The 22,947-nt window shown below is 45.8% G+C and overlaps 1 protein-coding gene across 8 annotated transcripts in view; it reads left to right on the plus strand.

The window, feature by feature from the left end:
• Nucleotides 1–2,905: 2,905 nt before the first annotated feature.
• The window catches only part of PRP4K (pre-mRNA processing factor kinase PRP4K), a 34,640-nt gene continuing 14,598 nt past the window's right edge, over nucleotides 2,906–22,947 (plus strand). For 6 of the 8 annotated variants that reach the window (XR_012500904.1, XR_012500905.1, XR_012500906.1 and 3 more), the window contains exons 1-6: nucleotides 2,907–3,115; nucleotides 10,846–12,045; nucleotides 14,345–14,521; nucleotides 17,687–17,842; nucleotides 19,101–19,182; nucleotides 20,423–20,633. Coding sequence is in view for 2 of the 8 variants with exons in the window: in XM_074348035.1 (XP_074204136.1) it covers nucleotides 2,913–3,115; nucleotides 10,846–12,045; nucleotides 14,345–14,521; nucleotides 17,687–17,842; nucleotides 19,101–19,182; nucleotides 20,423–20,633 (2,029 nt within the window). In the remaining 6 variants the exon portion in view is untranslated. Of the gene's footprint in view, nucleotides 3,116–10,845; nucleotides 12,046–14,344; nucleotides 14,522–17,686; nucleotides 17,843–19,100; nucleotides 19,183–20,422; nucleotides 20,634–22,947 lie in introns of all 8 variants that reach the window. The other 2 variants (XR_012500909.1, XR_012500908.1) reach the window with 1 other exon arrangement.

Consider the following 22,947-nt stretch of genomic DNA (forward strand, 5'->3'; position numbering starts at 1 on the left):
TAGTCCCCGAAACCTTGCCCAGTGACAAGTGAAAGTGCCTGGCACCGTCTGGTAGTACGGCGACAAGCACTAAAGGTCCCACGGTCCTCGCTGGCAACAGCGAGCGGACCTCAAATACTACTCACCACCCCGACCGCAGTAGCGGCGTCTTGAGGGCGGGCTCGCCCCGGTGAGGAGGCGCCCCGGAAGACAGCAGCTGGCGGCTTCAAACTGATGCTTTAGGGCGGGGACGGGCGTGGACGGGCGGGGACCGCGGCCGCCGCTGTCCTCGGGCCCGCCCATCCCTCCCCGGGCGCGCGCGCACGCACGCACGCAGGCACGCCCGGATCTGGGCGGTGCGCGGGCCCAGTGTCCCAGGCCGAGAAACCCGCGCTCGTGGAGGCACCGCCCCTCCAGGGACTTCCGGTGGGCGGGTCAGTCTATAATCAGTCCCCCGGTTCCCGTGGGGTCCAGCCGGCCAAAGGTTCCCGAATTCTGGCAGGAAACCAGCGAGGATGAAACGATGGACTTCAAGTTTGAAAGTGAAAAAATTGCGCTTAAGTTTGTCGCTTGATAAACGTTTGCTGAATGTTTCAAGTAGTAAGTGGATGTTTGCTTTAAGTCCGCCTTCAAAGAACCCCGTTTTTTCCAAAACTGCAACAGTTTGGGGTGAGTCCGCGACAGATCCTGCTGCTCTCCGAACGTAGTGCCTGCAAGCGAACTTGGTGAGAAATGTTTAAAGGAAATTTCTTGCCAGCATCATCTCCTGAAACTTTTATTTGTTTTTAATCTTGAATGGTTTGTCCAAGTCTGAACTTCAGCCAGTCATAATTAGGCTTCACACCTGAACCTTAGTTCCTATCTCCCCCACCCATCCTTCCTCACACTCGATATGCTTAATCTCCGCATTAAGCATACTGCAAAGAAACGTAGAGCAGGGGCGGGGGGCCAGGGCGATCATATTGCGGCTGAAGAAGTTGAGATTGGCTTATGAGCTCTCCAGGAGCAAGGAAGAGATAGCTTCCAGACCCAGAGAAAATAAGGAATTTCTGGGGGCCAATCCAGTGCTTTCCATTACCTTTATTCAGAAACCATTTGGAAATCAAAGAGCTCTGTGTGTGCGTGCTAAGTAGACGCCAAATAAATGACATTTCTGTGGGAAGCAGCACAGTAAGAAGGAAGAGGACAGGCTTGAGAGATTCAGTTCAAATCATAGACTGGCTCTTAGAAAGTGAGTCATCACAAGCAAGTTACTTTGTCTCTTAGTGGCAGTTTGCTAGGCTTCTTTTGCCTTAAAGTATATTATTCCACTTTATATCCAAGATGAGATCTCTACAGGTTTGTGCTCACTTCCAATAAGATATCTAATAGATTTGTACTACATGCACTATGTTCTTTTATTTTAATTTCAAAATTATTTATTTAAAAATAGTGTAGGGGGAGGGTATAGCTCAAGTGGTAGAGTGCATACTTAGCACGCAGGAGGTCCTGGGTCCAATCCCCAGTACATTTAGGGTCCATTTAAAAAATAATAACAACTAAATAAACCTAATTACCTCCCCCTCCAAAAATTAAAAAAAAATTTTAAACGTACTAATTTTCTGCTATTTTAATAACATATTTGAGCTATAGAGAATATAATAATCTGTAAATACAAGGCTGTATACGTTAATAGCTTTGAAAAAATATAGGGATTACAATCGAGAGGTAGGAACAATTAGAACTCTGAAATCCCAACCTACACACTATTTGTACGTAAATATATGGTTGAGCAGATAAACCATTCTTAACATATTTCTGAAAACTATTTCCTTTGAAAGAAGTCTTCCAAGTTATATCTGAATTTGATTATTAAGGAGAAAGAGGGAAATACTTCCTAAGAAAACAATATAAGGACTATAAGAAATGCTTCAATGGGTGTGGGGTAGGGGGTGGGGGAAACCCACAAAAATCAATAAATATCTAAGGACTGATATAGTTTTCCATATTAATAAAGTCCACGAGGGGAAAACGCTTAACATTTTAACACGTTTGGGATTCAGCCAACTGTGGACTGACTTTGTAAGAATATTTGTAACTCTCCCTCTGTGAAAATCAAAGAGATATATAAAAAGCTCAGATATTCAGAGCTCAAATTTCTAGGTCAAACCTAAACTCAGTTATTACAAAAATGAAAGTGACCATCACCCTGCTTTGAAGTTCCAAAGTGTGGAGAAAGACAGGTTTTTTGGTTTGTTTGGTTTTTTTTTTTTTTTTCTGAAAGAGAATGTAAAAACCTACGTGGTGTTGAAAGCTCTCCAAGACACAATAAATGTCTTCTTATACAGTATTTAATTTAATCTCATTACTGTAGATGCCATTATTATAGGAAAACAAAATCGCATAAAGTTACTTGGACAAAAATGCCACTTAAAAATTCAATTTACAGAACCCGCGAACCTGAACAGGGGTAACGGACTTCTGAGCCCTTACCCCTGGATTTGGCAAAAGCTCAAACGAAGTTCAAACGTTTCAAATAAATGTATCATTAACAGTCCCCTAGGTTCTAGGTTCAGCCCTGCCTTTCCAGTATTCTCAAGATGCTCTTCCACACGCTTTCCTTTAAGGCCGCATCAGACTGAGTTATCTAGGCAGCGAAAAGGCGTTTCTTATGCCCCCAGCGCTGCCCAGAAGCAAGATCATCGCCTCGTCTGCCCTCATTTGAGAATCTTAACCCAGCTCTGGGCCCCACTGTGAAACCAGTTTTCGGAACCGCAACCTCGGTGCAGACAGCCCTCTGCCGCCACTCCCTCTCCATCTGATACCGAGAACTAACCTCGGGCTCTACACTGGCGAGAGCGCTCACCCAATCAACGCTCGCCCTTGAAGCGCTGCGGGCGCCGGCGCAGCCCGCCCCGGAAGTGCGTCATGACGCTCGTGCGCTCTGTCCCCGGATGCACTTTTATATCCGGATTCTACGAGCGGACTCGGAGCTCCACGGTCCCCGCCGCGGTCGGCACATGCGCGACGGCGCCGCTCCCTCTTCCTCCGCCTCCACTGGCTCGCTCCGTCCGGGCAGCCGCCGCCACCGCCGCCGAGGAGTCAGGAAGTTCAAGATGGCCGCCGCGGAGGCCCCGTCGCTGCGGGAACAGCCAGAGTAAGTGGTCCGGGAGTGCGGAAGGCCGGCCCTGGGGCCGGCCGAGGGGGGACCAGCGAAGAGCTGCCCGGGCGGGCGGGAAAGTTCGGGCCCAGCGGCCGCGGCCAAACTTTGCCTCCCGCGCGGCGTCGTGGGGCGCGGGCGGGCGGGCGGCCTCCGCGCTCCGCCCTCCCGGAGACCGCGGCTGTTGGGTCGAGGGCGGCCGGGCCTGCCGCGTCGTTGCCCTGGGAGGCGTGGGCGCTAGCGGCCTCTACAGGTCCCGAGCGCGAGGCCCCGGCGCGGGCGCGCCTGCCCGCCTGCCCTCCGCGGGGACGAGCGGGCTCCCGGCCGCGGCTCGGCGGCCTGGGTGCGGGGCCCCCGAGCAGCAGGGCGGCAGCTAGCGAGCCCTGAGACCTCCCCTCCGCAGGCGGTTCCCGCGGTGGTCCTGCTGCCGGTGGCCGTCTTAGGACTTGAAAGCAGAGAGAAGGGGTGCTGGGGCCGCCCTCCTTGACCCTCCCTGAGCTGTAGTTTGTGGCTGGCGGGCACTTCATTCTCCCACCCCGTGCTCTTTGCTCCAGCATCCACCCGCTATTTTTCCTCCTGCCTATTGCACTTAATTGCCAACTTGCAAACTTGAGGCAAAGTAAGAGCAAGTTCTCGGTTTTGAGGCCTCGCGTTTTTGGCCAGAGTTTATAGCCCTTCTTTGAGAGTACAAGAGGAAGAAGTAGTGGAAATTGTTAGCTACCTCCAGCCCCCAGCACCTCGTGTCTGTAATTAGGCTAATACACGAATCGATGCGGCGGAGTGGAAACATACTTCTGTGTGCTGCAGGGCTCACCGTTGCTTAACTAAAACCAATATGTTGTTTTCTGTGTTTTTGCTAGGAAAACTCAAACAAGAACCTAAAAGAGAATGGATTTTAAAACAGTATTCCTATAGCGACCTTTTTTTGTATCAGCGTTATCTGATTTGTTTCCAGCCATCTTAGGAAAGAGGTAAATGTAGTCTCCCAGCGAGTTTCGACTGAGAGAGGGGAAACCTCTGCCACCGGCCGGCCCCTCGCTTCACTGCTGTGCACCCGGTTCTGGACTGCTCAGTCCTTTGCTTTACTCAGCCGGAAAGAGAAATGCACGAGGTTTTTCACTAAAGGGTTTTGAAAGCTGAAATTATCTTCACAATTTGACTTAAAAGAGAGCAAATGGATTCTGAAGTTTTAACTAGACTTTGCCTCTTTTTGTTTCTCAAGTTCACTATGCGGCAGAGTTCTGGTCTTTGTGCTTATACCATACAAATCTTATGCTTTGCAGCTGATTTTTCTAGTAATCTATTTAAAGTTCTGTGGTGTTATGTCCATGTATTTGAGTTCAGGGGGACAGTTCAGATTCGTTTTGAGGAGTGGTTCAGCCTTTTTTTTTTTAATATTCAAATAACACTATGTTTAATATTTATTTATGCTCCTCCAATATAAATGGCAGAGATAGTCTAATGCCACCCCTCTTTCCCCAGAACACTTGGTATACATGGACTCTCTTGTCTATGTCCCACTTTGACTTACTTGAAAATGTTTAACAAAGGAAATGGCAGTGTGATAAGAAAGTAGGTACCATGTTGGCAGCTCATGGTGAATGCTGGAATGCAGTGTCTGAACAGCTCCCAAGAACACTGAGGAGTTCACGTTCACAGTTATATGGAATCTATTCCAAGTAGGATTTTTAGAAATATATAAACATACAAACAAACATGTGAAATAGTGTTTAAGCTCTCTGAAGGCTTTTTAGTGGCTTTTACATTTGTCAGTCTCTTTAGCTCAGCCTTTCTGATGGTTTTTAAACATTTAAATTTTTATATGTAGTAACTTAATTGCACTTACCAAGACCTGTTCAAAGCACTGATCAAATCTTAACGCACTCAGTTCTTATGAGAACCCTCTGGGGGTGGGTACTGTTATTTCCCACATTTTACAGGTGATGAAACCGAAGCACAGAGAAATTAAGTTAATTTGCCCAGGAGCACACTAAGTCAGAGAAGCAGGATGTAAACCCAGGCAGTCTGGTTCTGGAGCCCTGCACCTCACTTGTGCTGTATGGTCTCCCACTGTACATTGTGACTCTTTTTTAAAATGGCGGGTTCGAAGTCATTTTTATTCGTTTCCAGGTCCCAGAAGGTCCATTTTTTTGATATGACAGTTCTGACTCTCTGAAACTTACTTTCCCAGACTAGATTTGGAGAAAGTAGGTGTGGAAAGGTTCTTTTTAAGACTAGTTGGTGTTTTGAACTCATTCTTCTTACATCTACGTTAGTTCTGTATTAAAGTAGTTTAACTTGTCAGAGAAACAGGCTTAGTTATTTCCCTGTGTAAAAAGCAGTGGCCTTGCCCTTGCTCTCTGAAGATGTTATTAAGAATATGCTTTTTAAAAAATAATGTGAAACAGGAAGTTAGAATAGCACTAGCTTTTGGTAACAGGGCACTTAATTTTAAAGTTGTTTCATGGTGCCAGATACTGCAAGACCCGGTTTGTTTGAAGGGTGAAACTTGTGCGTTGCGTTTAACCAAACACGTGAATAAAGACTGCTAGACACTCCCGTGTTGTCTGCGCCTCAAGTTCAGCTTTGTTTCCAAATGAGACTTGAAGGCTGTTACTCAGTAAGTAGCGTTATGACAAACCTGTCGTAGACCAGCTAGGTATAGACAGACCTGCCAGATGTGTAGTGTTACGCTGTAAAGCACAGATGGGCAAGTGCAAATTTTTATACTTGGCATTTATATACCTGTATTTATTGTTGATATGAACTATCCAAGAATACTGTCAGACTTTTTGACCAGAGACATTTTCCTAAAGCTTTCGAAGAAAGTTGTTGGATAATGGACCTAAGTTGGCTGACCCAGCACAAGCTCGTTCATTCCACGTGATATGTTATGGGTGTTATTGACCCACTGAGTTCAGGTTCTCCTCATTCACCTAGTCCGACTTCAGTTTCTCTGACATTTGCCTTGAGAGCTCAACTGAAGAGACAGAGGGTCTGCTCTCTGCCTGCCCTCAATGTAGGAGGACTTCGCGGTGTCAGGGTTAACCTAGCTGGCCCTAAGGTGCTAACAGCATTTTATTAGTAATCTAGTCATTATTAATTGAGTTAACATTCATTAAGTTACGGTGGAAACGGGTCACTCGTGGGAATGACTGAAGTGACGCTGGGCGTTGTGATGTGAGCCTGATCTTCAGAACTTGAGGAGCTAGGTTGTCTTTTGAAGGAAATTACATCCTTTGTGGGTAAACTCTTAAGAATTCTGATTTGAAGCTCCTTGTAAGACTTGTAAAGCATTAGAAAAGGGTTCAAAGGGCAGATTTTCCTTGTGAGGAGATGATTAGGTCATTTGGGTTATTGCATTCAGGAAACAGGTGTGTGCCCTGTGTGCGACACTGCAGGTATAACTGAGCGAAAACAGTGCTTCCCATCGAGTGCCGAGGGTGAGTGCCGAGGGTGTGGTATGGCGGCGCAGACCGGCTGTGGTCAGAGCGCTGCTTCTACGTTGGTCTGTGTAAATCTTTTCTCTGACGCGGCAGATACTTCCTCAGTACCTCCTCTACCTTAGATAATCTTCTGGGCCTGAGGGATAGAGCTGTGGACTAAACAGATTAAACTTCTGCACTCATAGAGCTTATGTTGTAATAGGGAGAGACAAACAAGAATTATATTAGGTGGTGGCAATCTGGAGAGAAATTAAGCAGAGAAAGTGAGTATTTGTGTGGTACGGGGGGGTGGGGGTTGCAGTTAAAACGAATTGATCAGAAAAACTCCACTGAGGCAGTGTAATTTGAGCAGAGACCTGAGGTAGGTGAAGGAACCAGCGGTGTGGGCAGGGAAGAGCATTGCAGGCCCTGCAGGGGGGTTGCCTATTGATGGGGGGTCGGTGTTGGGGGGTTGGGCCGATTGTACGAGGGTTTAAGTTTTCACTCTGAATGAGGCAGGCGGCAGTAATTTCACTCAGAGTGGTGATACAACCTGATATTTTAAAAGCATCTTCAAGCAAATGCAAGAGGTCTGACTTCAAATGTAATTACCAGCCTTCCCACCAGCTGGACGTACACATGACCTTGGGTGAGGCCCGTAACCCTCCTTGAAGGTGGGGTGTCATCTGTCACGGGGACATGGAGAGACGGTATTTCTTGGGCACTTTGTGAGACAGCCTTTTGTACGTATGAACTCACCGCTGCAGCAGACCTGTGATGTGTCAGTACTGTTAGTTCCCAGTTTCTGCAGTGGAGGAAAGTGAGGCACAGAGGGGCAGCTTGCCTGTGCTCGCACGGGGTGTGTCGTGCTGCAGGCTGCGTTGAACAGGCAGTTTGACTCTTGAATTCATGCTCTTGACAGTATTCCTTAAAATCATTCTTGGGGCCATCCCTGCAGCTCCTCAGTGGCATGGTGAGTAAATTTATCCAGTATCTGAACATTCGTAACACTTATTTTTTGGGCACCTGGTTTGTGCTAGGCTTTTCTGAGCCTTGACATCTGTTCACCTGTGCGGTCCTCACCGCCCGCGTTGGGGTTGGCACCACTGGTCTTAAACTTGCCTTTGGCTGCACAGCTAGTGCGCAGTGGGGTCAGGATCTGAACCCAAGTGGTCTGGCTCTGGAGACTTCACCACCCAGCCATCCTTTTTCTTGAGGGTACTTAGATGGTCTTTAGATGGAGTTTTAGCTTACTGATGAGAATTTTGTACTTTAAGCATTTAGATTTTATATCCCTGAAAATCATTCTCAACCTCTAAGAAGGTTCTCCATATCTGTCTCCATATCTTGAATTAGCCTGGTTCCATTTTTCTCAAACTTTCCCCCTGTAAGTCAAGGTTCAGGAAAAGAGACACACACTCTTCTTCTGGGTTGTGGGCCGGAGGGTCCAGGGACCAGGATGGTTGCCTCTTATAGCCTGTAAAAGAACACAGAGTTGAAATGTCTTTGTATCTTCCTAAATCTGTGATTTCCTCCCTCCATACTAGTCATGTTGGGTTTTGTTTGTTTGTTTAGTACAAAGATACTACACTTTTTCCAAGTCTTTGAGAAAACTTGATGATCCCAGAGCACTAGAGTACTTGTCCTGGGTCCTTACACCCCTTTAGAGAGAAGTCAGCCCGAACTAAAACCTGACTCAACCTGAACACAGCTTCCTCTGCAGCTCTCTCTCATGCTGTTTCCTTTCCCACAGTCCATAGTACCAGAAATGGACATTGGCCATCTGACACCCACAAATTCAGAGTTCTTTCCATGTGGTAGTTATATGTTCTCCACACCCTTTCACTGTTGTGACTAGTAACTTTCCAAGTGTATCTCCAGTGTGTTGTCCACACACCCCCCCCCCCAGCCCCTTCCCTCCTAGTTTATTGAAGACTGAGACCTGGCTGGAGGACCATAATGGACCAGTATATTGCAGACAACCCAGCCAGCACCCCAAACTTACAGTTCCTGGGTGTCTGACTATTTCAGCCAGATCTTGGAATCTCGTACTATGTCTTTTCAGCTGCTGGAACCGGTCCACTTGAGATCCTAACCTCCATTAGACCAGTTTCTTCCATGTTTGACACCTGACAACACTAATCTGCTTTAGTTTGCTGTATTATGTAACTCTGCCTTCTGCACCATTTTTCCTGTATCTGAAATACCCCTTTACCCTTCTGGTTAGTTTCTTATTCTTTAGGACAGTGTTATTTCTCCTTATTTTTTTAATCCATGTATCTTGTTGATAAACCGTTTTTTCTCTCCCCTCAAAGTGCCTGCTGAACAAATAGCTTGGGTTTTTCCTGTCATCTCCTACGAGGTACCTTCCTTGACCACTTTGGGAATGATTTTAGGTGACGTCAGTGTTCCCATAATGAATGTTCTTATTCATGTCTTTGTCATTGCAGTTCTCCAGTGTTTCATGTGACTTCCTTTTCCACTGGTCTGTAACTTCCTTGAGAGAGGCAAATGCTGGTCTTGTACAGTTTAGTTTCCCTGCTGCCTGACTTAATGCCTACGTTATGTGTGGGGGATTTTTTTTTTTAATGTTAAAAGAGATTGAATAGATTCATTAATTCTTAACTTGCAAGGAGCTATTTGTAGTATATGTCGCAAATAATAAACTTACTAAAAGTATAGGAGTGTATAATTTGGAGGACTTGGACAAAATAATCCATTATCTTCTACCAAAAATAGTATGATGGCCTGAATCCAGATAATTTAAAGTCTGGTTTTGGTCTCACACTCTAGGACATGATGGTTTAGTATGGTGTGACTTTAATGGGGAAAGTTAAGTACTGCTTTATTGTAGCCTGCGTTTAACCTAGGATTACTGAACAGCAAGGATTTAGCAAAATAATTTGGAATCATAAACTCTAACTCAGCATAGTCCAAACATTTACGCACAGAAGCACCTTCTTTAGAGAGACTAAATAGTCTGCTGAACAAATATTTGGTTGAACCGTATGAAATTGCTGATGTTGGACTGTTGGCCTGCAAAAGACCCTTTGATATGTTTCAACGAAAACTAGATTTGTCCCACCTTATCCAAGGGGGATACCTTCCAAGACCCCCAGTGGACGCCTGAGACCAGGGATAGTACCAAACCCTGTATGTACTGTTTTCCCTATACGTACATGCCTGTGATAAAGTTTAATTTAAAAATAAATTAGGCATAGTGAGACATTAGCAACAATAACTAATAATAGAATAGTTACAACAATATACTGTAATAAAAGTTATATGACTGTGGTCTCTCTCTCTCAACATATCTTGCCCTACTGCACCTGCCCTCCTCCCCCTGAGGGTGTGAGAGAATAAAGTGTCTGTGATGAGCTCGGGGGGCGGTGAGTGACGTGGCGTCGGGCTGCTGTTGGCCTGACCAGATGTCAGAAGGCTCGCCTGCTTCCAGTGACCCTGGGTTATCAGCCGTGATGATGTGGACTGTTGACCATCAGGAGCAGACGGTGGCCGTGGCGGGGGGTCCTGGGCAGGACGGTGCAGGATTTTATCACACTGCCCAGAACAGCACTGGATTTAAAATACGAATTGTTTATTCTGGAGTTTTCCATTTAATATTACTAGGATGTAACTGCGAGTAAAACAAAACCGTGGAGGGTGTGGGGAGTGGGGGGACTACTGTGCCGCATGGTGGCCAAGTGACCACTTAGCAAGCCTCGAGTCCTCACCCCTGGTCAGTTCACTTTGAAGTTTTAGCCCACGGGGTGTGTTCACACTGTCGGCATCAGCCCTCGGCCACCAGGGCCGGACAGGGAGCGCTTGTTTTGGGTGTAGCTCAGTGTTGGCTCTGGAGATTTTTTTTACATGTGTATCTCTGAACTTTAAGTGGAGAAAGAGATTCGTGTCTTAATATACGTCATTAATGTTTTGTGGAAAACCAGAGTTGGGGGCTTCGTTGGTGTTGAGTTTGAGGGAAATGCTGGTTTAAAAACCAGGTCACTGAGTGACTGTTTAACCAAGTATTAACAGTTCACTGTACCTGGTTTGAATTTCCTTTTTCTATCAAGTATAATCATGTTAACCTCCCCCATTATGTATTTCCTCTAATGCTTTTGATGTTTGAGTTTAACCACTAGAAACTGAAGTTAAATCACTATTCATTTCAACTCATTTCTTGCCATATACCTTTGAAGTAAAATATTTCAGTGGCTAACTTCATGTGTTACATTGAGGTGTATTTTATCATTACTATTATTTTGATAAATGATGTGACTTTTAAATATGTTTGATAATTTATAGGATGGAAGATGCTGATAATTCTGAAAAGAGTGTAAATGAAGAAAATGGAGAAGTATCAGAAGACCAATCTCAAAATAAGCACAGTCGTCACAAAAAAAAGAAGCATAAACACAGAAGTAAACATAAGAAACATAAACATTCCTCAGAAGAAGATAAGGATAAAAAACATAAACATAAGCATAAACACAAGAAACACAAAAGAAAAGAGGTTATCGATGCTTCTGACAAAGAAGGTATGTCTCCAGCAAAAAGAACTAAACTTGATGATTTAGCTTTGCTGGAAGACTTGGAGAAGCAGAGAGCCCTGATTAAAGCTGAACTTGATAATGAGCTGATGGAAGGGAAGGTGCAGTCTGGGATGGGGCTCATCTTACAGGGCTACGAGTCTGGCTCTGAAGAAGAGGGGGAGATTCACGAGAAGGCGCGGAACGGGAGCAGGCCCAGCACTAGGCCTTCCAGCACGAGAGGGAAGCTTGAACCTACGGACAATAAAAACAGCGCGAAAAAGCGAAGTAAAAGCAGATCCAAAGAACGGACTAGACATAGGTCTGAGAAGAAGAGAAGTAAGGGAGGCGTTGAAACAGTCAAAGAGAAGACAACGAGGAGTAAGTCCAAGGAGAGGAGGAGGTCCAGAAGTCCCTCCAAAAGAAGCAAGTCTCAGGATCAAGCGAGAAAGTCGAAGTCTCCCGCCCTGAGAAGGCGCTCTCAGGAGAAGAGCGGGAAGGCCAGGTCGCCCGCTGACGACAAGGCCAGGGCCGAAGATAAAAGTAAGTCGAAAGATAGGAAAAAATCCCCAATTGTAAACGAAAGTAGGAGTCGTGACCGAGGCAAAAAATCTCGATCCCCAGTTGACTTGAGAGGTAAATCCAAAGACAGGAGGTCACGGTCCAAAGAGAGAAAATCGAAACGGTCTGAAACTGATAAAGAAAAGAAGCCAGTTAAATCTCCCTCTAAGGATGCTTCCTCTGGGAAGGAAAACAGGTCGCCCAGTAGGAGGCCTGGTCGCAGTCCTAAAAGAAGAAGTCTGTCTCCGAAACAGCGTGATAAAGCGAGAAGGAGCCGCTCTCCGCTCGTGAACGACAGGCGGTCCAAGCAGAGCAAGTCGCCCTCCCGAACTCTGTCTCCTGGACGGAGGGCCAGAAGCCGGTCCCTGGAGAGGAAGCGGAGGGAGCCTGAGAGGAGGCGCCTGTCTTCTCCAAGGTAACTCGGTGTCAGAGCCTTCGCGTCCCCCCAGCGCGTCCCACTGGAAGGAGAAACTGGAGCCTGGGGCGGTGAAAGTGGTGACGCTAGTGAGCTCTGTCGTGTCAGCGCAACGCTGACGGTCGCCTGTAGTAATAGTTGCGGTTTTGTCAAGTGAGCGTCTTGACTGGGGGTGATTTATAAATATTGAACTTGGTGACACAATTGGTTTTCTTTTTTTTTCCCCCTAGGTCTTTAATTTAGTGTCTGATTTGCAGAATCACTCCCGTAAATCCAAGTAGTTTGGCTGAGAGAAGTCCGTGTGTACCCATTTATGGGAAGGGGAGGTCGTTTCTAGGGCCGGGATTACTTGAACAGTATAGGCTGAAAATTTTACCTTTAAAAACGGAGGTATCAGTTTAAGGATTGTGGTCTGTCCATTCTTTTTGAATTGGTATGATTTTGAATTCTAACAACGTAAGTTGAAACTACAGATTTTTTTGGTCCCAAAAACATAATTAAATTGAAAGTGGAAATTTTTTTCTGTTACTAATTCATGTACTTGTAATCTTGTTGATGAGTTTAGGAAGAATAGGAGATGAAATGATTTTATTTTTTACCAGCAACAGTGAAAATTCATATTTATGTAATACATTTGCTCCATCATTTCTTTTCTCATAAATTGTCATGATTATTTCTCATGAGGTGGAGTGATTCTCATACTTAACTTCTCGGTCCATTTTCTCACTTACAAATTATTTAGCTTACCTAGGACTGTAGAACCAATAAGTAAAGGAACAGAAAGGATTTTAGCAGGGAGGGGAGGGCCTCATTTAGCCAATTTAAACTACTTTAGAAACTGGTTTTTTAAAATTTCTTTTATATTCAGTAGTTAGGCATGTGAAATTAGCAACCAGGCTGCACTTGAAAGAAAACTGGCGTCTGCCGTGTAAAGGTGTTTCGAATTCCTGCTTGTCTGCTGCTGCTGCCAGTGCTTACTGTCTGCGGGTATTAATGCAATACGGGTGTAAGTAGGCATCCCCGGGAGTTTTAAATCATTCTCATTTCTGAGAAGCTTCAAGAATACTGTTTTCGGAGCGCTCTGTCTTGAGATAGGCTTTACTTCTGAGTGTTCTGAAGAATTCTAGGATTCTTTACTCCTCTGTGATGTTGTAATGAAATGGCCCCCTGCCTTTAGTTTTCGGCGTGGAGACAGTGTTACTGAATTGTGTTTCCTCAGGATCCTGTTCAAAAGTTGCTTTCAATTTGAAAAGAAAATTCTGAGGAGTTTGTTAGGGACCAGAGTTGAATATTTGAAATCAGTTTCTTTTTAGTTACAGAATAGATACGTGCTAAAGAGAAATTTAAATTGTCCTGGAAGCCTGTGAAGTCTCTCCCTCTCTCCCCCACTACCACTCCTAAGAAAGCTGTTTGTTTCTAGCCCTTTTTCTATACACGTACAATTGTATGTGTATGTTTTTTCTTACAAAAATGGAATCACACCATTTATTTTAACAGTGACTTTCTTTTTCATGAAACACAACTTTGCAGTGCATAAAGATAATTTTTAATTCTTTATCTAACAGCAAAATGATTGTTCACAGTGCAGATGTACCTAATGTATTTAATCAGTCCCTTGTTGAAACTGATGAGGATTGGGGCTGGTTCCAGTTTTTCGCGATTGTATGCAAAAATGTCCATTGATTATGTGTGAAGTTTCTTTGTAGAATAGATTCATAGAGTGGGATTTGGTCTGAGGTTACATTCATTTACGTTTTAGGAAGTTACTGCCACATTTACTTCTAGGAAAGTTATACCAATATTTACTTCCATGCCTAGATTAACTGTCCTTTTCCCTGAACCCTCACTTACAGTTCTCTGTTCAGAGACTCATGTTGATTATAAGCTGCTTTTATTCTTAGTTGATATATTAGAAATAAAACTCTTAATTGCAAAAATGTTAAAAATTTAGAAAGAAAACATCTTCAAACCAAGGGAATGGAATATTATTACTCACTTGGGCACATTTTATTTGAGTTGTTTATCTGAAATTAGAATCAGTGGCTCTACCAATATAAATAATCTTTAATAATTCTTCAAATTTTGAGACCAGAGAAAACAGACCTTCTATTGCATGTGTGCTGTGTCACCAAAATGTCATTGTGACCATCGAAATTTGTTTTGTTGCAAAGTACACCCGTCTGTGCCTACTGTCTTTAGGTTAGTGCACCCTTCCTGAAGGTGTTCTCGACATGTGGGGGAAATCGTTTATTCTGATTTGATTTATTCTTCCCTGAACTTGTCATTTGGTCCTCTTAAGAACACGACCTCGAGATGACATCCTCAGTAGACGGGAAAGGTCGAAGGATGCCAGCCCGATCAGTAGGTGGTCTCCAGCCCGAAGAAGAGCAAGCAGGTCTCCCGTCAGAAGGAGGTCTCGCTCCCCGCTCCGGCGCAGCCGGTCTCCCCGAAGAAGAAGCAGGTCTCCTCGGAGAAGGTAGATCCCTTAAACACGTGTTACCCGTTTGATCCATGCAGCTCGGAATGTTTTTGAAGCTCCACGTTAAAGGCCTTTTTTCTCTGAAACGTAGCTGTGACCCCATATAGTTTCCTGTTACCAACAAGTGATATTTCACACACACTGATTTTTCTTTAATATAATTTTCCCTCAAATTTAAGTAAGTCAGTGTTCATTAGGAACTCTGTCTTTTTCAAGAGTTGGACATTTTTTCTGTTTTTCAAGAGGTAAATTCTGATGGAGCTAGGTTCAGGATTTTTCTTTTAATAGCAGGATAGATCACAGAAAGTAAGTATCCTGTCGTTTCGTAATTGCAGCTCTGTGCTTATTGTCCTGTGAACTTGGGTAACTTGGGTTTGGTCCTCTGAGAGCACCAGCTGGAGACGATGACCTCAGTAGCCGTGAAAGACTTTAGGCAAAGACCCCTTTAACTCACAGCAGTAGAAACCCCTCCCTGTGAAGCATGTGGAGCCAGCAGTTGGTTAGTCAAAAAGGTTGTTTTTTAAAGCAGGGAATCATTCTGAAAATCCATATACACATTAAATATTTTGACCTAAAGCATAAGTAGACAGACGTTCATTTGCCAGTCTTTTATCATTTTTAATTAAACTAGTGCATGAATATAGTTTTGAAACACAACACACGAAAGGCTCATGTTGAACCAGTGGATATATCTTTATGTATCTCAGAATTTTTGCATACTAGATTCTCAGAAGTAGAAATGCTTTGTCTGAGAGTGTGTGTGTGAATTTTTTGAAGTTACTGCCGCATGCATTGCTTTCCTGTTTCGGAGGATCCTGCTTTTTTTAATACCGTCCCTCGCACATTTCTGCCTGATATCACATTTGCGGACGCACGTGCTCATTGTTCACGCAGTCATTGTGATCACCTGCATTTCGTTCGTTGCTGAGCAGGTCGTCGGGAGCAGAGGGGACCAGAGGGCCTTCCTTCCCGGGCTCGTGGCCTCCAGCCCAGGCTGACCAGTGGGCCAGCTTAGACGGTTGTCGCTGTAGGGCTTGCTTCCCCTTTTCCCTAGTCCTCGTTGCTGTTGTCACTCCGCTTCCTGCGTCCAGGGTCTTCCTGCGGTACCTCCTTGCTCTGGTAGTGCCTCTCCGGTATCTTCTTGAGCAAAGTGCATGGGAAGGACATCTGGGGGGACCTGCATATCATTCTCCTTGCTGATTTGTCAAGGAATAGAACTCTAGGTTGAAATCACTTTTTCTTTGGAAGTTTTAAATTGTTACCCTCTGAGTTCTTATTTTCCGTCATTGCCGTTGGGAAGTCCTCCTCTACTACCTGGGCGTCTCTGTAGGCCTCTCTTCTCTTTCTCTGCACGAAGTGTCCTGTGTTCTGAAGTTGCGCTGCCATGTGTCTTGGCGTGTGACTGCTGCTTCCCCTTCCTTTTGCTGGCGCTGCATGGGCCCCTCGGAGCAGGGCAACCGCGGCCGCCTGTTCTGGGAGCTCTTCTCTCGCTTGTGTTGTGTTGCTCGCTGTCTCCCTGGTTCCTTTCTCTTTTCCCCAGTGGGACCTCGTGTGCTGCTCACTGACTCCCCCTTACTCATCTGCTTGTCCTTTTGTTCTGCTTTCAGTCTTGAGAGGCTTTCTTCTTCTATCCGCTTACTCTTCTATTGATTTTTTTTCCTCTGTGCTCATAATTTTTTAAATTTCCAGGACCTTGTTGACTATTTTTTAATAACATTTTACTCTTGCTTTATAAGAAATAACGTCTCTTACGTCGAAGATGATAATGAGTTTATTTTGTGGAGTTTTTGCTCTTTTTAGTTTTTCTCTTACCTGTGCGGTTTCTTCCCAGATTCCTTTTGCTGCTTGTTCACTGTTTCCTTTGAAGACTGTCCTCCAACAGCAGGCTCTTTCCTTGTTGTCTGTTCTGATTTAAAAGTCAGGCGCTGAGAAAGCCGACTGGAGGCTTGCTTCCATCTGACAGCCTAGAGCTTGAGGGCTGGTGAGGACTGGCGCGTCGGTGACTGAGGGTCTTGTCTTTGGGCTGGTGGGTTTTCCAGTCCTCCCCCCCACTCGTGAGTAACTCACGGCTGCCAGCGGGGCTGGTCTCTTTCCCGCACCTCCTGGTACTCAGGCCCGTGTTACAGCCGCCATCTCTCTGTCAAGCGAATGTTGAGTATCCTGCCAGAGCGTGGAAGGGGGAGCTGGCACCTTCCACTGTGTCAGAAAGGGGACTCTGCCATGCCGAGCTGTCCCTCGAGGGTGTGAGCAGTTCTCTCAGCTTCTCCCTCCCTCCCACGCCGCAGAGGACGCGGTGCCCCCGGCTCTGGGCTCTTAGTTCCCTTGTCCGTCCCCGTTGGACCACGGCTCAGATTTCATTGCTACTGCTTTTCTGCCCACTTGGCACATGTCAAGATTTTGTTGGCATCTCTTGTCACATCTCTTCACATTCTCTGTGGCTGAGCATTTTACTTTTCCATCATCCCTTTCACTGTTGTTTTAGTGAGGTTTCAGAAGAACTGAGATGAACGTGCTCAGACGTGACAGTATTAGCAGGGAGTTGCGGCCCGCTGCGGGCTTCCGGCCTTCTCCGCTCGGTCCCACAGCGTCTTTCTAACACCAGCGTCCGCTTCGGGCTTGAACTCCAATGCCAGTTCCTGTCTGTTTAACAGCAGGCGCGGCCTTTATGCGTTTGTAATGGTGTCCGAGGGCTGTGTTAGACCTGGAATTTTTGTCAAAGACTTTGTCTTTCCCGTACCTTAGCAGTGATCTTTTTTAAAGCTAGGCTTATTGAAGCATATCATTTACATAAAGTAAAATTCACCCCTGTTGGGGTAGAGTTGTGAGTTTTGGCAGACGCATCTAGTCACATAAGATACAGAACATTTCCGTTGCCCCTCCAGGTTCCCTGGTGCCTCTGCAGTCAGTCAGAACAGTAGCTGCATTTTAGTTATCTTTAGTTAAGCTGATTATTCCAGTCTTACTATATGTTAATTTTACCTTAAAATTTTAACTAACTTTTTTTTACAGGACTTTTTAGTTTTGGGTTCATAGCAAAATTAAGCTTTTGAAAAGTACATTGAGTTCCTGTAACACCTGTAGCCCGAACACACTCGCAGCCTGTCTGACTACTTGACCGGTAAAAAAAAAAAAAAAACACACACGTGTCTTCTCCTCAAATAGGGACCGAGGTCGGAGAAGCAGATCACGCTTGAGAAGGCGGTCTCGATCTCGGGGGGGTCGTAGGCGCAGGAGCAGAAGCAAAGTGAAGGAAGATAAGTTTAAAGGAAGTCTTTCCGAAGGAATGAAAGTGGAACAGGAATCTTCATCTGATGATAAGTAAGAATGAAACTTCCCATAATTTCCTTTTTCCAATTTAGAGAAACACTTTGATTTGGAAATCTTTCATTTCCGCCTGAATGTTTTAAGCAAATCCATCAACGTGGTCTCACATTTAAGTTAATCTTCGTGCGTACTTTATAGGTTATGTGACAGGTCGTGGTATCTGAACACAGAGGTCTCAGTTTGGCTGGAGTGGGTGTTGGGCCTTTGCTGCGTCACGAGCCTTCTCTGCTTTATTTTCACCAGGAACCACCAGTGTATTAGACGGTTCTGCCAGTCTTAGTTACCGGTTTGGGGGGTGCGATTTGTATACTAAGTGTTTTATGTAAAATGATACATACTTTGCAGTTGAGGCCAGCTGGTGCCAGATATGCCTGTTAGATTGTGGAAAATGCAGAAATATTTGTGTCTAATAAAAGTGGGGAAAATTTTTTAATGCAAACTTAGTTGTCTAAATGGAACATCTTAAATAATACTAAATTAGAGCAGTGGGTCTCAACTGGGGGTGACTTGCCTTCCCGGGGACTTTTTGACAATGTCTAAAGACATTTTTATTTGTTACGTGGTGGCTGGAGGCCAGGCCTTCTGTGTCTTCCAGTGCATAGATGACCCCCACAGCGAAGCGCTGGCCAAGCGTCGCAGTGCCGAGGGGAGAGGCCCTGGTTAGAGCTAGGTGATAAGGAAGTTGGGGGGGGGGTGGCACACGTGGATCTGATACCTTCAGAGCTCGGGTCCTGGGAAAGGCTGTGCTGGGAGGGAGCATAAGGCCCGTGGGAGGCTGGGCCGGTCGGGGCGGGGCTTGGCGGTAGACCGCTTGCCCTTCAGATCATATGCAACTGTCTACGCGTGCATTTTTGGTGGGGAAGGATCTCTATAGCCTTCTCAGGCCCCTGTGACCCAGAAAAAGTACCAATTTACATCTCTTTCCCAGCCCTCTCTCTAGGAGTGAGAAAAGGGGCTGGAGAGGGAAAGTGCCTTTACCACATGGCACAGCTAGTGGTGACGTTTTTAAACTTCAGGATGTTTCTTTTGTTCCCTGTTTGGTGCCGTGAAACAGGTGAGGAGGTTACGTTACCTGCCAGGGCTCCAAACCAGGACCGTTGAGAAGCAGGGACAGAGTAAGGCGGCTTAAGGCTTGCTTCGGACTCACTGGTGGCCTGCGTTTTTCAGCTCTTTTAAATGCACATGAGTTATGGTCTTGGAATCTCAAAGGATGTTTGGAATTAACTGCGCGCGTGTGTGTGGTTTTTCTAAGCCTTGAGGACTTCGACGTGGAGGAGGAAGATGAGGAAGCCCTGATAGAGCAGCGGAGGATACAGAGGCAGGCGATCGTTCAGGTGCGTGACTTTAGTAACAGTTTGATCAACATTCCTTAAATAATCACTGTTTTAACAAAATAAAGGTTTTCACTTTAACGAAGAAGTGATAGTAGTAGCAATTGAACAGGCCTTGGAAGGAAGTATATGTAAACTTGTGAGATTTGAAAAGATGACAGTTTCTTCATAAAATAGGCGTCCTTGTTACACATAAACAGGACTCGGATGGAACCTCTTGTGTAAGACAGAATGGGAGCTTTGCTTTTTCTTTTTTTTTTTTTAAAGTTGATGAACAGGAAAACCATCATAAATGAGTATAAGTTGGAGGAATTTCATTTGGCAAAAACATACCCTATTATGTGGGAAAATTTTTTAATGCCTAATGAGATGGATTTTCTGATATAAATGTGATTATTTAAGTTGAACATCTCAAGAGTAATTTGAAGGCTGCCCGAGAGCCAAGAGACGGGGAAAGGGGGGGTGGTGTCATGCACAGGCCTTACTGAGAAGGCGGGCCGCCTCCGAGGGCTGCCAGTTCTCCTTGGCCGTCCTCAGATGAAGCCTGGCCGCTCGGTCCTCGGAGGGCGGCAGTCCCTGCAGAGTGCCTTCTCACCATCAGTGATGGAAGGTGAGTGGTGGGGTTGAGGGGAAGAACAGCTCGCCCAAACATACACAGCAGACCATGAATCTGGTGACAGTGTCTCAGAGCAAAGGAAAGGCCTGGAACCACCAGAGTACGGGGGGCATGGCTGGAACTCCAGGGGAGCCACGCCTTTCTGGGGCACTGGTGAACCTTACTAAACCGGTAGCCCTGAAGACTTGGTTGAATCTTTTTGTTCTGAGCCAGGCCCGTAATCCCTTATCTCCAACCTTGGGGCCAAGAAGTATTTGCATTTTAGCGGGTGATGTGGTTCATGTGTGTGCATCACGTAGCCCCATCGTCGGGCACGCTGAGTGTTCCCGTAGTGAGGCATACTGTGCTCACACGGGGGAGGCACGGAAGACTTCAGGGCCTCGCATCTGTTCAGGTCAGGTTTCGGCACCTTGTGAATGTGCACCAAAGAAAAGAGTACTTAAGAGTTTTGTGGATTTGAAATTACGTGTAAGGGATTGTGGGCCTAATTCAGTTAAGACGTAGATACCTTTAAAGTTTGTTGATATTATCTGACACTTCGTGTTTCAATGCAGCACCTCTTAGCAAATATAAAAATCTTCAGATAAGATCTGGGTTTGTGGAGATAATGCTGTGTCGTTGCTACAGAAATACAAATACCTTGCTGAAGACAGCAACATGTCCGTGCCGTCCGAGCCCAGCAGCCCCCAGAGCAGCACGCGCACGCGCTCGCCTTCCCCGGAGGACATCCTGGAGCGGGTGGCTGCGGACGTCAAAGAGTACGAACGGGAGAACGTTGACACGTTCGAGGCCTCGGTGAAAGCCAAGCACAACCTGATGGCCGTGGAGCAGAGCAACGGTGAGCCGGTTAGGGTTTGCTTCCGCTGGCCGTGCCTGTCTCCTCGCAGCTCTTCTCCCTGCTGCGTCGCAATGAGGGTGTATTTGGGGAGGGAGACACGCCCGGGACTAGGAGTGTGTTGCTCCCGCTGGTGCAGGAGCAGCGTTAAGTGCTTTCATTAGTTCATGTAACTGTGCGCCCGCCTGCCCCCTGCCTTCTGCGCTGCTTCCTGGAGTGCTTTACAGCGGATCCCAGCCACGACTTGATCTCATCCGTGAATGCTTCAGTTTGTACTTGTTAGATACAGGCTTTTTAAAAAGCATGACTCGTACTTGGTAAAATTGACTTTGCATATCTGCTGTCTAATTGCAGATGGTTGCTTTGACTCAGAATCCAGAATGAGACACACGTTGTATCTGGGGTATCTGTCTCTTAGGTCTCTTTCTCAGTGGTTTTCCAGCTGTCCCCATTGAGGTGCCCCCGCACCCCAGCCCAGCCCCTCTTGCCGTTGACTTCGGGGACTGCCGGGGACTGTATCTGGGCACCTTTTCTACTCTGATGTTGTCTGACCTTAGTCTTGTCATTTGCTGCCCCTGTCCTCTGTATTTCTTGGAAACTAGTAGTGGTAGAGACTAGTTTAACTTTTCCATCCAGAGTACTTGGTACATGTGTCCCATTGGGTGGCATGTGGTGTATGGCTGTCCTGTTTTTGTTGAGATGGTTAGACAAGACAGGCCTCTGGGTCTCCTCTTGGCTGTCACCGTGCAGTTAGCCAGCAGCCATCCTTGCTTAGATCCATTATTTCATGGGGAGGTTCCACAGTGGTGATTTTTTTACATTTCCGTCATTCCTTTTGAATTACTAGCTCTAATTCTGTAAAAGAAGTTTCCATTCTTTGATTATCTCAAAATAGAATTTGTGCAGGAAAGGCATGACAGGCGTCTGATTATTCTCCTTTGCTAGCCCGGTTTTGGCATGGAATAGGGCTGGCGCCCCCCAGAGGTGACCAGTGAGACTGTGGAGGCCCTGGGGTCGTCATGCACTTCCTGTGCTGGAGTCTGCTGCTGCCATTCTCCTGACGCTCGGGCTGTTTTCCGTCGGGGGTGGGGGGGGTGCTTTTAAATTGGTCTCTGGTGTCTTTTTGACCCAAACCCTGCAGTTTTTAACATGGCTGTCTTTCTAGGACAGGGGTCCCCTAACTTTCTGTAAAATGTCAGAAAGTAAATGTTAGGCTTTTGTAATTATTTCAGACTGCTCCAACTGCTGGACTCCACTGTCGTGTAGAGTGGCCTCGCCCCCGTATGAGTGAGCAGGGCCGCGTCCCCAGGACACTTGGTGGATTGAATGTCATGTGGTGTTCACGGGTCACGAAATACGCATCGTGTTTTCCCCCAGACCTCTCCAAATGTAAAAATGGGCCATACAGAAAAAGTGAGGCCGAGGTTGCCGACTCCTGTTCCACCACAGTGAGTGATCATGGCCTCACCTGTGGGTGTCTTGCTCTAGAACAGGATCAGCTGGTGCTCCAGGAACCCTGGGTCCATTTAGTAGGAAATGCCCCTTGGAAACTACAGGGCACTGAGAGATGCCCATTGCTCCTGGGCCCTTCCACCAGACCCAGGTAGGAAACACACACGCTTTTGGACACGAGGCGGATGTTGCCGATTTGGATTTGAGGTTTATAGGGGTTTTGCTAACTTCCTTGACTTTACATTTTATCTTTTTTGCGGTGGAAAAACTTGGTTCCCTATAAACATGGTTACTTAGGTTATTACTTTGAAACTTTCATATGTATAGTCATCACTATGATTATCAATATGAAATACATTGAATGCAATTAGGAAATGTAATTTTCTTTCTGTCCTTGGGATGCAGTCCAAGGTGTATAGTCAGCAAATCTGTGTCTTAAAGTTAATTTTTCTGTCTGGTTATACCACCAGTTTGATAAGTTTTGGATTATTTTCATTCACTTCTGATTTTTAGGGATAATTTGGGCTTTTAAAAAATTATTTAAACATTTCATATAGGTATGCATTTGCATTCCATTTACACAAGCACACGAAAAATCACCCTGTACACACTTACCTGTCTGAGAAGACCTTCATTCCTTTCTACAGCCGTGTAGTATTTCAGTGTGATGAGGGTGTCAGTTTACTCAGTCTTCTAATGGGGGTGTTTGGGTTGCGTCCTGTCGTTGCCTGTTGGTTGGAGCATTAATCATAATTGCATTGTGCATTAAGGCTTTTTTTCCTACTTGCTACTGTGTCTTTGGTTTCCTGGAAGTGGACTTGCTGGGTTTGAAGAGTCAGTGAATATGTGATTTTGCTGTGTATTT

This window comes from Camelus bactrianus, chromosome 20, assembly GCF_048773025.1.
Source record: "Camelus bactrianus isolate YW-2024 breed Bactrian camel chromosome 20, ASM4877302v1, whole genome shotgun sequence".
NCBI classification, from domain to species: Eukaryota; Metazoa; Chordata; class Mammalia; order Artiodactyla; family Camelidae; genus Camelus; species Camelus bactrianus.